This window comes from Lingula anatina, chromosome 3 (assembly GCF_051362555.1).
Source record: "Lingula anatina isolate TDL-2025a chromosome 3, LinAna3.0, whole genome shotgun sequence".
Taxonomy (NCBI): domain Eukaryota; kingdom Metazoa; phylum Brachiopoda; class Lingulata; order Lingulida; family Lingulidae; genus Lingula; species Lingula anatina.
The window spans coordinates 20,933,509-20,950,552 of record NC_141769.1 but is presented as its reverse complement, the minus strand read 5'-3'; the positions used below and the strand labels follow the sequence as shown (position 1 = coordinate 20,950,552).

At 33.9% G+C, this 17,044-nt stretch overlaps 2 protein-coding genes across 3 annotated transcripts in view; one reads left to right on the top strand and one right to left on the bottom strand.

Annotated features, from left to right (window-relative positions):
- LOC106180567 (neurobeachin) overlaps positions 1-6,916 on the bottom strand; it is an 86,844-nt gene extending 79,928 nt beyond the window's left edge. For both annotated transcript variants that reach the window (XM_087008940.1, XM_087008941.1), the window contains exons 1-2: positions 6,600-6,916; positions 483-587 (exon numbers count right to left, since the gene is read on the bottom strand). In XM_087008940.1, the coding sequence (XP_086865066.1) occupies positions 483-587; positions 6,600-6,770 (276 nt within the window). In that variant the 5' untranslated portion in view covers positions 6,771-6,916. The remainder of the gene's footprint in view (positions 1-482; positions 588-6,599) is intronic.
- Positions 6,917-6,982: 66 nt separating this feature from the next.
- On the top strand, positions 6,983-16,608 carry LOC106158824 (septin-6). The gene is made up of 11 exons (XM_013534925.2): positions 6,983-7,157; positions 10,461-10,575; positions 10,742-10,855; positions 11,597-11,678; positions 12,031-12,171; positions 12,435-12,552; positions 12,880-12,969; positions 13,272-13,368; positions 13,913-14,069; positions 14,466-14,598; positions 15,221-16,608. Exons 1-11 carry the CDS (start codon positions 7,128-7,130, stop codon positions 15,410-15,412), a joined length of 1,269 nt encoding a protein of 422 aa, XP_013390379.1. The 5' UTR covers positions 6,983-7,127; the 3' UTR covers positions 15,413-16,608.
- The last annotated feature ends 436 nt before the right edge of the window (positions 16,609-17,044 follow it).

Here is a 17,044-nt window from a genome sequence, read left to right as displayed (position 1 = left end):
ATTCCCTCTGATAAGCCTTGTGCTTTGATAAAATGTAAGCGCTCAATCTTATGGTATACACATAATTCTACCTGAACAACATGTCTACTTATCTTCTATTAAAGGGATAACAACTCTTCGTTTTGGCCAAAAAATGAATTTTGCTGGAGTAAACAACAATTTTCCCATACTTACCAATGGTTAATGAATCCATTTTTACATTCAAAATTAGTCCCTGATTTTTTCTAAGTTTGTTTTTTTTTTGATTAAATTTCCATGAGATTATAACAGAGTATAGCCATCAATGGAGGTCACATGGTCTAAAGACAAGCTCAGATATCAGTATATTAGCTATAACTGACGTTTTTGTGGTAAAACAGAATACATATCATATTTCTTTGAGTTGTTCACAATGTTTTCATTTTGAAATATAGATCTCATACGAAGAGTTATTATCCTTCTAAGTATGATCACAAGATCTAACAAATCTCTTAATAATCTACCTGTAAAGTAGGATTGCATGTGTCTACTAGTTGCAGCATGTGCTTGATATTTTCAGGTTCTTGTATGATGAAGTTATTTTCAAGGTCCAGCTCACCACCGACCAACTGCAAGAAAATAAAAGCATGTGTTCAGTTGTTTCCTAAAGTTAACAAGGGTTGGAGAAATGGAAGTCAATGGCTTGTTTGTATCTTCATGCTGATTTTACAATATAAAATTCCCTGTTTTAAAGCACCAAAAATGTAAATTTTCCCATTACTGCACAGTGCAGAACCCTTTCCTTTGGTGGAAACCCCAGTCAAAAAGAAAAATTCTAAAAAGTATTTCAATATCAATTCATTGATGTAGCTGATGCTATACTTGTTCTCTTAAATGTAACATGTTATATAAGGCTGAGGATAATTAATAAGGAGAACAAGGAAAATGATAACCTATTGTGCTACCTTCACAAAAGCATTAGATTCAAACAATGCCATAAGCTGTATAGACATACCTTAATTGTTAACAATATGTATACAAATGACTGTAGATATAATGAGCACATCAACTACAGGCAGCTGATACAGACCAGCGACATAAAGGCATACAACACTGCCACCTTTGACAGAATGCTGTTATATCTATGTCAGAATATCAGACCAGATTTTTTTATTCAGACTCAAAACTGATTCAAAGTCCACAAGAACAAGTCAGAATGTGACTGCATGAGTATATTGTGGACTTCTTACCCAGATACTTTCAATCACTAAATATAAAAGACGTCTATCATAATGATATTGATTGCAGTTCAGTCCAACCATATAAAGCAGCAATAAAATCACCTTGTTGTAATAGCCATCACGCGAGAGCAAATTCAACAGTGCTGTGTGTGCGTGCATGCATGTGTGTTAGAACCCATTCTATGTATTATATGCTGTTTTATCATCCATGAAAAAACAAATGCACTCTTTCAAGACATAATAACTATATTTGCTACTACTAGCATATTATCTTTAAATGTATCTTGTGTGCAAATGCTGATAATACGAATATTAATTAACTAGACCTTTTTCCATTTTGGCTTGCTGTTTCTCTCAACAGAACATAATGTTATTTAAATGGTCTTTTCTTTATTACAAGTAAGCAAATGCTACACAAGGAATACAGCATATCTACAAAAACTTTATTGGTCTTTGAAAATATTAAAGGTGCAAATTTTTCTATCTGAACAGGAACTAAATATCCGAAATATATCTGGTTTTCCCAATCACGCAGTGCTATGCTCCTTAAGCACTATTTATACTGAAAGCTAGTGACAAACATCATGACAAGCATTAATTGTGGTTTATTTGGCAATCTGACAACATGTGATTAATTAATATTCTCCTGAGCATTCTTCAATTTTCCCCGGTGACTTGGGATTCTTTTTTGTCAGTAGGACAATATTACTGTCTAGATATTTCCTTAGTACATATCATAGCAATATGCACAGTCTTAGTACAACATGCAATGATTCATTACAGGCGGGAGCAATCATTAAACTTGGGCACAATGTTATTCAAGGAAAAGCTGAAGTGCAAAACCTTCCAACTCTTACTGCCATCTGAAATTCTGTATAATGTGATAAAAAAGGTTCCATCATATTCAGTTCCTTTAGTTTTTGAAATCTTTATTTGGCAAATCATTACAATGTTCAACAGTAGCAGCCGTGTGGATGGTGTCCCTGCACTTACTTCTTACCACCTGTGAACCCAATACCAGCCAAGGCACAGTGACATATGTCTGTGTAAAAGTGCTAGGTCAGCATGCTGTTTTTTTTTTCTTGTTTTTGCCTGGACATCACCATGTTCAATTATTTTTTCGGTATTAAAGAAAGGTCCACATTTACATGGTTTGATCATGTGGCACCATCACTGACATTACAGTTCTTCAGATAGGCTATCTATAACTTCCTAGACTTATAATCACTTCAAACAAGTACAGCTATATACCTATAATTTCAATCATAGCACAAGTGGAAGTAAGCATTAAGAGTGTGTGTGTGTGTGTGTGTGTGTGTGTGTGTGTGTGTGTGTGTGTGTGTGTTTATATCTGTTACAGTTTCCCTTTTAGACCATTATGAGAATGACCTTTGTGTAAATAATAGCTGCGGATACGGGCAATGCATTAATGTGGCTTTTACATGTGAACAGACAATGGTGAATCCATTATACAGCAATATTTCTCACAACTGATTAGTTAAATTTTCTACCAAGTACTGGCTGGATTTGACTTGAAATTAAACTACTATGACTGGTGCTGTAATGCCAAATGATGGACCCATTACACAGCATCTTAATTCAAAACCAAACTGCATTTCCAGATTGCTTTTGCATGTTGTAACTTGACAATTACCTCATTTCCCTTATTAACAAATTTCCATTAAGTTTAATAATTATTATATGGATTCAAACCCATTCAAATGATTCAGTGATTTCATGAGCTATTGCCAAAAAGATGTCCGGCACTGAAAGAGCAAATTTATTCATAGCAATTTCATTCAATAGTGAAGATTTATGTGTTCTTTAATAGATACATTTGTGAGACTACAGCATGGAAACACTATCCTGTTCAAAGAGAATTATATCCACTTGTGTTATTATTCCCAAAGATATCTCCCAAAGAACACACTACTGAAGGAATTTTGTAAGAAAATCCCAGTGCAGCAAGCCAACAGTCCATCATTATTTTTCAGCTTAGTGAGATAAAATACGATAGGTTCTTATTTGTGCTGTACTTTAGCTGAAGTAAAACCTGATGATATGAGCATTAGACTTGATAACTTTTTTATCTTTCTACTTATCTATTCTTTTTTTTTCTTTTTTGAAAAATACAAGTGCAAGTATAATTCAAAAGAATATATTGACTTTATTCAAGGTGAGAAGACATACCTGAGGACAGTGACATTTTTAAAGTAGAGCCTCTACTAAAACATTAAGCCTGTTATTAAAGAAACTGAATTCAAACTGAATAAAAGATCTCATACTTTAAAGTGGTAATGTAGGCAGAAAAAATACCTTAAGTTCTGAATGTAGCCTATACACAGCGCTAGCCATTGGGAGGGTTTATTCTTTAAAAAGAAGATCAAAAAGCTACGTTTCTGTCTTATATCAGGCTGAGAAAAGTTTTAATCACCCATTAAAAAAACATTTCCTAATTGACCGTTTTTACTTTTTATTTCCTTTCAACATGTTGATGTTGTGCTGTGCTCATTGTCCAACAGGACAGTCCCTTGTTTACCTGTAAAGTGACTGGAAAATAATCAATCAATAACAATATACAATTTCTCTTTCAATATGTCAGGTAGTGTCACAGAACAAAACATCAGGGCTGGCAAATACATACAAAACTAGTTTAAACCAATCATGATTTTTTTTTCAAACTCAACCAACCTTTTCATTAAATAAGAAAATTCAAAGTAAAACAATAAGGTTTGGCACTGATGCAGAGAATGTCACAAAAATACACAAACAAGTCCTGTCTTATATTTTAAGTAAAACACAAATATGTGCATTTAGGCACTTAGTGCAAAAACACATGCAAACCAATAAAATCCAATAACTGAACCTGTAACCTGAAGCATACAGTTTACTCTGTACATTTTTGATTTTATAAAATGAAAAGTTTGGCAGTTTTGGACAAACAAATGTGCTGGACTGCAACAGCATCAGCAACAACATGGATCAACAGTGACAACACAGATAATCTGAATATATCTGTCTTCATTTTAAAATGGCAACAACCCACCAAGGATAACCTAAATTATAAAAGGACAGTTGGCTGTCACCAAACTGTGCTCAACATGGTAATATAACCAACTACTGGAAGATAAATTGAATGTTTCGCAGTATTCCTTGTGAAACTGGTCCCAGTATACTGCAGTATTATTGAAAATACAGAACTACAACATAAGGGCATGAATCTTGAAGCAAACAAGAGATAATCAGTTGAAACTGATAACTTTAATTTCAGTTTAGTCTGTATCTCCACTTCACTAAATTAGCGTATCTAATTGTTTTAGGCGTTTTATCGTACTTTTAATTTCCTCCCTTGGCAGAAACTTTAAAGTTCCCACACTATTCCCACACTATTATCACTATTATCATACTAGCAGGATCTGTCTATCTCAGCAGATATTCTCATTACGTAAGGCACAGTCACTGTAATCAGCCACGCCCCCCTTGTAAAGCAACAAGAACAACATCTTGAACCACAGAGTTTTCCAAACTTCACCCATTGGCAAGTACTTTAAGTTATGAGGGGCGTATCAGAGTGTATATTTAAGTCACTTAAACTGTATGCAATTTAGCAAGATCCCAAAGGAGTTAGATCAATTCAGCTAGTATGACAGGATTATGGGAACACTCATAGAGTTAAACACTTAAAAGGTATAAAACAGTCCATCTTTAGTACTGCCCATCACAGACAGCATTAGGCTGCAGTGGTTGTGCTATCTGATCATAACCCCCAGTAACTAGGGCAAATAATACACAGAAAATATGTCAGGCTAACACATCTTATAGCCTGATATCGAGTCCAAACATGTGCCCCAATCAATAACCTGTAAATATCTGTATCATAAGATGCAGCTATCAAATAGTGCACCAGACTTAAGCCATGCAGACAGACAATAGCCCGGCACGTGAATGCCTCCATGTTGGGCACATTCCTATGATGGCCTATCTTAGAATGATAAATGGATACTGATCATAATTTTTTCCTTGAAGCTAAGTGACAAGGAAGATTTACCATACTACTGAATATGCCTTGCCAATGCTAATGTTTATTTCCATGTTAACTATACTTATCTTAAATATCAGAGCAGAAAATTGTTTGCCAAGAGCATAAAACTCCATGTAAAGGGCCATTTTTTGCAAAGTAAGCTAAACTTTTTTTGCATCTGCTGACACGGACACTCTGGGCAGACATGTGAGTGACATAAATCAACAGTCAGTTGAAACTGGGAAAGATTGAAATATGATAAAAGTGAATGACACATCCAGTCACATACAACTCTCATAGCAGTTAACAAATGTACCCACTCAGAAAGTTTTGTTGTAACTGGGACACTGACAAGATACCCAATTGTTTGTCACACCAGAATGAGACAAATAACTAATTCTTAACACTGAAAAGTAGCAACTGATCTTTTTGTTTGTTACCTTTCTTTTTAAGCCAACAAAATAATCCCTAAGGGAGCAAATATTTCAAAGATGAAGTTTTAAGATATGACCTCATGTCAATTTTCCCTCTAAAAACCAACCGATTAATATTTCTTAAAACTTTTTTCTAGTAAATATTAGGCATGCAGTGTACAATCTGTAATTTAAAGCATTTCTTAACATTTGGCAAATGATCCTCCCCTCCCCCAACCCACCCACCCCAAACAAACAATCAAAGAGTCTTTATGCACCAATATTCAAATAATGAGCCCTGTTCCTGTCCAGACAGTCAATTTAAGTAGCTGTTATTATTTCTCAATCCCTTGTCAATGTCAGACACACTTAAAGAGGATTTCTCTAAGGGCTTTTCTACATGGTACAGACAAGAAAATAACACAACATTGAGGGGCACCATGCTGAATAACTGAACAATTTTTAAGGTATTTTTTCTCACAAACTCAAAATGCACTTGTAGATGACATGCAACATGCTGACAATGACAGCGAGTTTATTCTCATTAACAAAATATGCTGTTGAGAACAGCACTTTGGATCTGACTTGGTTCAAGTGTAACAGTGTCAGCAGCAAAAATCCAATAATAACTCCTTGTACTGATGCTGAACAAAAGTAAAAAATCTATAACGTGCACTGTACAAACAGAAACAAAATAATATATAATAATCTTGAAGTCAATTTCTATGTTTTCAAACAAAAATAAACCCAACAGACCCTGCTATATTTTATTAAAAATAAAGGAAAGTCTTATTTAATATTCCTAATGTCAGACATTGCTTGTTTTCCTTTTAAACTATCACAATGACCCACCTGCCGGCACAGGTAGGTCAAATCATTGCATCTGCGGCTGTTCTGAAATAAAATAGTTTGGCAGACAAATCCCTTGACCTATGAACCATAGGTGCGCTATATTACGTAACTTACCAAGTGAAGCAATGTATCCACGACTTCTTTATTTGTCACCTGCTCTACTTTAATTAACCCGATCAAAACTCCAAATTTGACCTCGGTACTACCCGGCATTTTGAGCAACTCCTCCACCGTCTTTGCCTCCTGCGCAGGCGATGCATACACTTGCGAACTCTCACTGGTCATAGTGACTGAGTTGCAAGTAATTGAATGCTCCCGATACCACGTGAATGTAGTCGATCAATTACTCAAATCAGATTAGAATATCATGAACAAAATCGGTCGAAATAATTCTGCACTTTCTCCATATCCATTTCCGGGTCAACGGACTGAATGTGCTGTCAAATTTTAATTGGTTTAAATAGATTTTTTGTTTCAAATTTATTTCATAATCAATTAAACCATATTCAACATTTAACTGAAACATAATCATAATGTCCATAACTTTACTCTATTATTGAATATTGCCTTTTTCATATTCAATATTACTGTTTATCAGTCCCGCAGCACAATATTTCAGCTTCCGTAATTTTTCACAAAGAAATGGCAGTTGCCGAAGTGCAAAGAAACTTGGTAAGTTTTCCTCATAGAAATAAGTTGCAGGTGCTTAGAATGTTGCGTTCATGATCATTTGAAAATATTCATATTTGTTTATTAAGATATGTGTGGTATTTAATTAATTTTAGTCTGTAAATCGAATTTATCCTTCATGTCAAGATACAATCTTTAGATAATGTAAGTGAAATATGTGAAATGGCACCTATGGTGGGTGTGGACCCGCGGACGGATTCGATTAGTCTTTAGAGTCAACTTTAGAGGACTAAGAATAATTAGATCTTCAAAGTGTTTTCTTTGAAATATGTTACTGCATTTTTACCAATGATTTTTAATTAAAGGATTACCATCTCTATTTTGATATGTATTTTAAGTCTGTTCTCACGACTCTTGGATAAAACATTTCTAAGTGTTAAAACGCCATGCAGGTAGGATTCATAACAGATAGCATTAAAGGATACCTTTTAATACATCATTTGTTGTATGTCTATGTAAATCGTGACCACAAAGCTATCACTGGTAGTTGGTGCTTGTGCCTTATGGTAATGTTCCATTAATATATATGACCTTGATGCATGAAATATGCATAGTAGTAAGCTTGCACAGCCTGGGTCAATGTAGTTTTGTCTTCTCTAGGAGCCCAGAAGCCATGGATCAGGTTTGTCTGTATTCTGAATTTTGAACTTCAACGCCAGTACCATGCATTTCAAATTTCACAGGCAGGGTTGTCCACTTTGTGTTAATGTATATGTTTAACACATTTTAACCTGTCCTTTTTTAAAATACTTTTTATTTAAAACATGATTCATGATAAGCTAAATGGTAGAGACTTAAAATTATATGTAGTGAGACTATGAATTATCAGAATTTTGCCGTTCTCACTTGATCATATTACTAGTAATTGTTAACAAAGATTATGCAGTTTAAAAATTTAGTTATAATATGCATGATTAAAATAAGTTCTTGAAATTTAATTAGAGAAATATTTTTATGATAATTAAGTCAGTTGTAAGAAATTGATTCTGAAATTGATACAAACACATTTGAAGACAACATCTGGTCCAGTATCATTTGATAGCTTTGCCATCTGCCATGTGTGAGAAAGGAAAAATATGACTTGATTTTTATGATGATATATGCAAGTTTGATGTCATAGTATGTTGCAGCAATAAGATCAAGATTAGATTATCATGGCAATACCCTTGGTTAAGTCATGTTGTGCAATACATATATGTACATGTATATATATGTGTTGATGCAGTTGATGTACATGATGTATTTTAGTTGATTTAGCCCATGTTTCAGAACAGAAGACAAAATAAATGTTTCTTAATCATTAATGTCAGGAAAGATAGTAATATATCTGAATGTTGGCAGATGACTCAGGACAAACCACTTCTAGTATGGGTTGGAAGTATCTTTGAAGTTTGCCATATTTCATCATTATTATGATAATCAGTATTGTGATATGTACAACAAAACAAGTGAGATGTAGAGAATTTCCAACATTATTACAGAGAGACGTTTTCTGCTTCAGCTATTTTTTTTTAATTAGGTAGTCTTAGTAACTTACAATAACATTTGCTTTAAACAAAAGCAAAATCCAAGTGTCATGTCTATTTCAGTGTTAAAGATATGTTAGTACTTTTTGAATATATCCTTAAGGAATTTTTTTTTTATTCCTAAGTATCCTGCAAAGTTACTTGTCTGAAATTTGGCCTTAAAAATAATAAAACCTCTCAAATAAAAATACTTATAATTGTCATTATTTCCTTCTGAAATGTCAAGAAGATTGTGGTGGTTTAAAATGTCTGGCTAGGCATTTAGAACAAAATTACTAGTACCTTATTAGGAATAAAGCACTGAATCCAATGCTAGTATCCAAGTCAAGCAATGATTTGCGAGTAGGATAATATTGCCTTTTTTTTTCTCAAGGAACATGAGATTTAGCTCAAAAATCCCAGAAAGAAAACCTTTTAGCTGTTTTTAAGCAATTATAAATTGTAACTTTGAGTGAGTAAGATGAAATTCATTTGTTAGTCATCTACTATTTTAAATAAATAGTTTCTGAGCATTAGTATTGATAAGGAGAATTATAGATAAGATCGACATGTACACATTGACTTGATAAGGACAGAGTTGTTGACTTAAAGAAAAACTGTATTTATATACAACATAATTAGAATAAAAATTGACTGTCTGCTCATCAAGAGTGTCATTTATATAACCAGGAAGTACTATTTGACATTTGAAAAGACCCAAGTCCAAAAAATTTAATTGTCTACAGGTCAAGAGTTTCATGTATTGTAACCAGGAAGTAACATTCACAAAGGTGACGGAAAAACACTCAACATGCACAGCACTATTGATTGAAGGAAAAAATGAAATTTATATCCACCTTTGAGAACTGCATCTCTATTGCTTTACGTCCTGTTGCTCTACATGTCCCTCAGATTTTATTTTATTGAAACACTTCATTTTCATGATGGGACATTTCTTGTGGCAGTGCAGCCTTTATATTATGACCTTAATTTGTTGTGACAGATATATTTTAGTGATTGTTGCCATTTTGTATGCATTGATCCAAAATTTAATGATGTACAGTAATCAGTGCTCACAAATATCTTTGGTTAAATATGGTTATATGTCAGTTTTCACTGACAGAAAAGTTTCACATTACATATTTACAGTAAATAAGTTATTCTACTGATGTATCTATGAAGATCAACTATAAAAATGTAATATCTAAAGGTGGATTAGATATAACATCTTCATAGATGTATCAGTATAATAACTTATTTACTTCTTAAAGATCTATACAGTGATTTGACATGAATCTTCAACATAACATATTTGAAATGCACCTTTTATCAGACATAATTGTTATATAAACTGAAGTATGCCAGGATTTAGTTGTTTTTAAAACAGCTGTGTAACAACATATAAATATGCCTAGGCCAGGGTAGCTTTCAACTTTGGCAAGCACCTTTTACTTTTGGGATGTTTAAATAGAAGTTTGCTGTATCTGGTTGATTATGGCACTTATGATCAACACGTACTGTGGCAGAGAGTGTCTTTTCACGCCAATGTTTGGCAGATGGTTCTCTGTCTACATGAATTTTGCATTCATTTTTTCTAAATTTCCTGAAGGAGAGCTAATTAGCTTAGCAGTGTTTTGTATGTAATGAAAAAAAACTACAGAATGCTCCTGAAAAAATCGGCATTAGGGTCAAATATCTGTGGTATGTTATTGAACTGCTCCTGGTGGAACTGGTGAAATGTTCTGCAATATAAACCCACACATTCTTCATGTCATTGCAGCCTCCAGAAGCACGTCACCTGAAGCTGAATGGCCATGTTGGCTTTGACAGCCTCCCTGACCAGCTGGTCAACAGGTCCGTGTCACAGGGATTCTGCTTCAATATCCTCTGTCTAGGTATGGAACAGTATCTGCTGAATCTTTGATATTTTCTGCAGTTCTTCTTTACTTTATTTTTAATTTTTTTCAACTCAATACTGAAAATTCACCTTTACAATTTTATCAAATTATATGTATGATATGATATATATGTATTATATGAGTGTGCTGTATCATATTTCAGGAGAGACAGGCATTGGCAAGTCCACACTGATGGACACACTGTTCAATACTCATTTTGACTCCACTCCCAGCAAGCATGATCTGCCTGGGGTTAAACTCAAGTCTAATACTTATGGTAAGTGACTTGTTTACAGTGGCAGTTCCAGATTTAAGGTAACCTTAGATCATTTCTGTATATTTGTTGGCATGGTATTTACTGTACAGTATTAGCCAAGGGTATGTTTACTTACTAGTACTTTATTGAAGTGAATATTTTGATTCATCCAGTTATATTATAATAAGAGAAGAGAAATTTAAATCTACTAGTGGATTTTGCATTGAAATGGAGATCACTGCATTTTGACCTTTTCACCAGGTTTTCTTCAGTTTGTGAATTGTCACCAGTGAAATGCACATTAGATTGGAACATACTGCTTTGAAGTGACTTTTTTTATTTCCAGCATTTATACAAGTTCTGCTGTTGTTGTTGCATTTTCTTTAAGTACATTAATAAATTAAAGGATTTACCGTTAAAACTCTGTCAACTTCTGGCAAGAACCTACTGTATATTGTATAATTTCACCAGTGCATTTTATGATTTGGATAATATATATATATATATATATATATATATATATATATATATATATATATATATATATATATATATATCAACCATTCACGTTAGTGATCAGCTTGGGCTGCCAAAAAGAAAACATCGGATTACATTTGTACACTACAAAAGAACTGAATTTTGTGCAAAAAAAAAAAAAAAGATACACTTGAGATGTATGTGGACATGATTGTAAGCTGTCCATATGCCTGTCAAAGCATCATATCTAGGTATAACTGAACAGTGTGTCTTGTCTCCTAATAGAACTGAAGGAGAGTAACGTGAGGCTGAAGCTGACCAATGTGGACACTGTTGGCTTTGGTGACCAGATCAACAAGGAGGACACGTGAGTAGACACACACGGGCCATTTTTAAGAGTTTATTGTTAATGAATTGCCCATGTCTGGGTTAGTTGTACCTGCTCTTTAATTACCTTTTCTTTCCCCATAACATTAAATATGGATATTAGATAGGATAATTAACTATAAGTCTATGGAGAGACATTGCTTGTTTTTCACCTGAAGAATTGTTAGAGTACCTGCAATTACTTAGTTTAAATAAAGCATAAAAGACCATGTTGTGTATAATATGAAGCATGTTAAAAATATTTATGTTGAATATGTGTTATTGCTATTAAAATTATATATTAAATTCTATCTATACAGCTATTGAGATAGGCAATCAATGTTCTTTTCCAGATTCAAGCCAATAGTGGATTACATCAATTCTCAATTTGAGGCTTACCTCCAGGAGGAGCTGAAAATCAAGAGGTCCCTGCATTCCTACCACGACACCAGAATCCATGCCTGCCTCTACTTTATAGCTCCTACAGGACACTCGTAAGTGTAACACACTGATATGCCCTCTGGAGAGAAAATGTCAGGATAGCAGTTGCCATCATTAAGTCAATGTTATGTGAAATGTTTTGTCAGAATTCTTGAAATTGCACATAAACAATGTAACAGTGTTATAATATGACTTATTATGTTGTTGTTGTTATTTTGCTTATAAAAAGGTCATGTTTTTTATCAAGATTATCATGCACATCACATTTCTTTGATGTTGTAAATAAAAACTGAGTTGAAGTATGTAATTTCTCCAGCCTGAAAGCCCTGGATCTAGTCACCATGAAGAAGCTAGACAGTAAGGTGAACATCATTCCTATCATAGCCAAGGCTGACACAATCACCAAGAGTGAGTTGCAGAAGTTCAAAGCCAAGGTGAAATATATCTTAATTATTATTATCTGACCACATTGTTGGTTTTCATTTACAAATATGGATTTTTTACTTTTATCACCAAGTTATCATATAAAAGTTAGGTGTGGCAATTACAAAGTAACAGGTGAATAGACGGTAAAAACTCTCACCATTCTGCATATTTATTTAGAAGAATAGCAAGATTTTATCGTATTCTATTCATAACCGCGACTTAAATTTTTTTTCAAAACCTAAGACTGCCTGTATCCATATTATTCCCCCTTTTTGATCTTATTCTCATTAATTAACATGTATAAAGAAGGTTCATACCTTTTTCTTCCATTTCAGCTGATGAGTGAGCTGATGAGCAATGGGGTTCAGATCTACCAGTTTCCCACTGATGACGAAACGGTGGCAGAGCTCAACTCTTCCATGAATGTAAGTGTTTGTAGCTGATGTCTGATCACAGTGGGAAGTAGAATAGTTGCGTGCTGTTTGTCACTAACCAGTGCTAATTCTATTATTCAGTAATTAAGAATCTTTTATTATGTGTTATGTGAAAAAACAAGTTAAATGTCTCTTAAATGAGAAAGGCAATGGGTTTTTTGGTGTACATAAAAGAGAAATGTCTGTACATGCTGCCATCAAAATCTTAAATGTAAACAAAATGTTTGCGTGTGATTTTCTGACAATTGTTAAGCTGTAGAGCATGTATTGAAGCTTTATTGACAATGTTCCAGGCACATCTTCCCTTTGCTGTTGTTGGTAGCACAGATGAGGTCAAAGTTGGGAACAAGATGGTGAAGGCAAGACAATACCCCTGGGGCACTGTGCAGGGTGAGTGGTCACTTCAGACTGGACATCTACGGTAATGACTCGATCTTTTCAATTGGGGAAAATTGTGAATTTTACAGATACTGTATTTTTTAAGTCATAATTTCTTAAAATAAGAGTATTTCTATTGAGTGATTGCAACAAAATTGAAAAGCAGACTTATAGTTGTATTCTATGCATTAAAAGCATCACAAATGCTATACAAAAATATAATTTTTATGATTTTATTATGATGTATCTGAAAGTTTGATAATTTTTGCCTGTTGAAAAGATTGAATCATTACCGTAGTTCTTGTGAACAGATGTATATGTGATGAACATTTGATCTTTGCAAGGTCCTTTCCACAATCAAATTACTGAGAAATTGGTATTAATCTGAAAACCATGTAATGGCATGCTGATATGAGCTTGTGTTGTCAATATCCAAATAAAGCATCTCTTGCCGTTAACAAAACAGTGATGTTATTTGGAGTCATTACAGTGTATAAAAAATTATTATGGCAGAACAGTCAGATTGACAATTACTTACTGTTGTTTGTTTTTTTAGTGGAGAATGAGAACCACTGTGATTTCGTGAAGCTGAGAGAGATGTTGATTCGTACAAACATGCAAGACATGGTGGAGCAGACGCACAGCCGCCATTATGAACTGTTCCGGCGCTGTCGACTGGAGCAAATGGGATTTACAGATAGCGAGAGCAGGAGGTATGTACTCCAATGCTACTATGTTGTGGCAATGTGATGTTTGTGCATCATATAATTACCTGGAACACATCTGATATGTATATATATTTATATACATGCACTCATGCTTGATGTTTTTACTTACCCTAACCTCATTTTAGCTTTAACTTTTGTCTCATCCAAACAAATGTGAAGTCACAATAAATTGCGTCAGGAAAGAAAATATTAATATATAAGCATTTAATGAATTCATTGTCACTGTTTTTTTATTCATCAGCTGTCCTCGACTTTTACCTAGAAAAAAGCCTTAATATTTGTATTTGTTAATAGCTAGGCAGCGGATATTTTTGACAACCCAGGCTCAACATACATATGTGTCATTGCACCCCATCATAAGAATTTAATTTGTGATTTCAGCTTAAAGGAAACCTACGAGCTGAAGAGGAGCGAACATGTTGCCACTCTTCAGAAGAAGGAGGAAGAGATGAGACAGATGTTTGTTGTTAGAGTGAAGGAAAAGGAGTCTGAATTGAAGGAATCAGAGAAAGAGGTTGGTCATTATTTCATTTAGATTAACCATAAATGTACATGTTAAACTTTAAAATAACAAGAAAACCATTTTCTTGGAATTTTCAGCAAATTGCAATATTTATCAGCAATTTATTTTTATCCAAAATCATTTACAAAATTACAAGCAATAAACCATTGTTGCATCCCATATTTTTAATATACTGCCCTGATAGAAATTCACCTGTATCTATCTTCATTACAACAGTTACTGGACTAGAAACTGAGAACTCAAAAACCATTTATAGATGGTATTCTGGAAATTGTATAGCATGGTGGTTAAGGAATTAGTATCTGTGTGTGTTCTGATCAATGTCTGTACAACTCATTAACTGTAGCTGTCATTGTTGCCATACATCTAATATATTTGTTCAACATATAACTCCTTGTATTTATTTCATTTAATTTCAATTAAAAACTCATTCTCCTTCTGTCTGGCTAAACACCATTAGATCTATTTATCCGAATTACTGTATAATGACTATGTGTATAATGTACTGTCCCATTATCTAGTTTCTGTTATTTCAGTGTCTGACAAATAATACTGGAAAGAGACAATTTGGTTGAAGTTACTGTACATGGTATTTTGCCAATATTGTTTTCAGTTGCATGCCAAGTTTGACAGCCTAAAGAAGCAACATGCAGATGAAAAAAAGAAATTGGAAGAGAAAAAGAAAGCCATGGATGATGAGTACAACTTGTTCCAGAAGAGGAAGGCTGCCACCATTGCCTCACAGCAGGCAGCTCAGCAGGCAGCACAGGCAGCCACTCTCAGTGGAAAGGGGAAGAAGAAATAGGTGGCAGCACAGGCTAGTGAGATTAGGCGTGGACGAGGAGGGAAAGTTTTATAGCTGGTCAGAAACTTTGATAGGACCATTGAATCTTAGGAAGAGGAAATAAGAGCTGGCTGATCAAGAGTTTTGGATGGAGTCGTACTGTGCTATTAGTTAACTAACAGACTAGCTTAATATTCTATGACTTTACAAAGTTATACTTTGTCAAACAGTATAGTATTTAATGTTTCCTGAGAAGCTCCAGTTATTGCTGTGATGCTTCATTGTGCTGTCATCTCGAGTGTTTTGTAGCATTGCCTGTCTTATTTCTGTGCTTACAGCTATGATATTTGTATTAAGAAAATACCTATTTTACCCACCAGATCAGCAGTTCCAAGATGAACAGTATTACATTTTGTAGAATGTAACAATTTTGTGTTGTATTTATGGCTGAATATAGTGTAAATCTTTTTTTACTTCAATGTAGATCTTTGATGCTGCTGACTTAGCTGAGCTTCTGTAGATGAAGTTGTTGAGTAATCGGATAGTAAGTAGATTACTAGTATGTTTGCGAAGAATCAACTGTAAGTTATTAATATTTTTCCTAGGTCACAGAAGTAAGTCTTCATGTTAAAATGACTCTTTTGCCATTAAAAATACTTTTGGTTAAGAGAGGATCAAACTCTATTGGAATCTTTTTAAACATCACTGCATGCACATGATGAACATGAAGTGAAGAAATTGCATATTTTGAATCATTTTTAGGAACAGACATAACTACAGACCAGATGTATTTATGAAGTGAATTCTTTTTTCAAACTTTTTGAAGCTATGCTATATTACATGATGTTGAAAGTTTTATGAAGCATAGTTATTTTTCTTATCCTATGTTCTATATTTATATGTATGTGGGCTTCCATCCAGAATTGATCTTCTAAAAATGAATTACTTACATGTAATTCTGTTCTTGGGTTAAGAGAAACGTTTGAAGTAATTTCAAGTGTTTCTGAGCCCCTGGAGAAGTGTGAAAAGGTATTTAGTTTTAGAGTAGATTTTTACTTCTTATTATACAGTTAACTTTGTGTATACCAGTGTTTAGAGTGCTTTATGCATGCTACAGCTGTGAGACAACAGGAACAACCAGTTCTTGATATATACAGATCGGACATCCACAGCTATTGTAATAGCATCAACAGCATTAAAGCCTGTATTCAACAGTCTATTGGATGTTGTTATGAAGTTAAATCGGGGGGTACTGGTACAGCTGCACAATAACTTGGTAATGTGTTGGGTTGATAATTATAACAATAAGGCTTATACATTTTACATATAAAACACCAGTATGATAAACTACCTAGTCATTTTAAATAATAATTACAAAAAACAAAAAACTAGATAAACAGTAATTTTGATTAATTGACTTTTTCTTAAAAGAGTTGATAAAATGCCAACTTTAAAGACCTATATATCCAGAATTTGCTGTGCCTGTTATCCACCACACCTGATCACTAGGGTTTTTGGTTCCCAGGGATAGAAGCTGAACACCACACTTATTATTCCATGGATAGAAGTTAGACTTATATTTAGGCAGTGGAGTAAACATATCCAGCTTAACTTGGAATAATGCACCCAAAATACACTGGAGGATGAAAATGA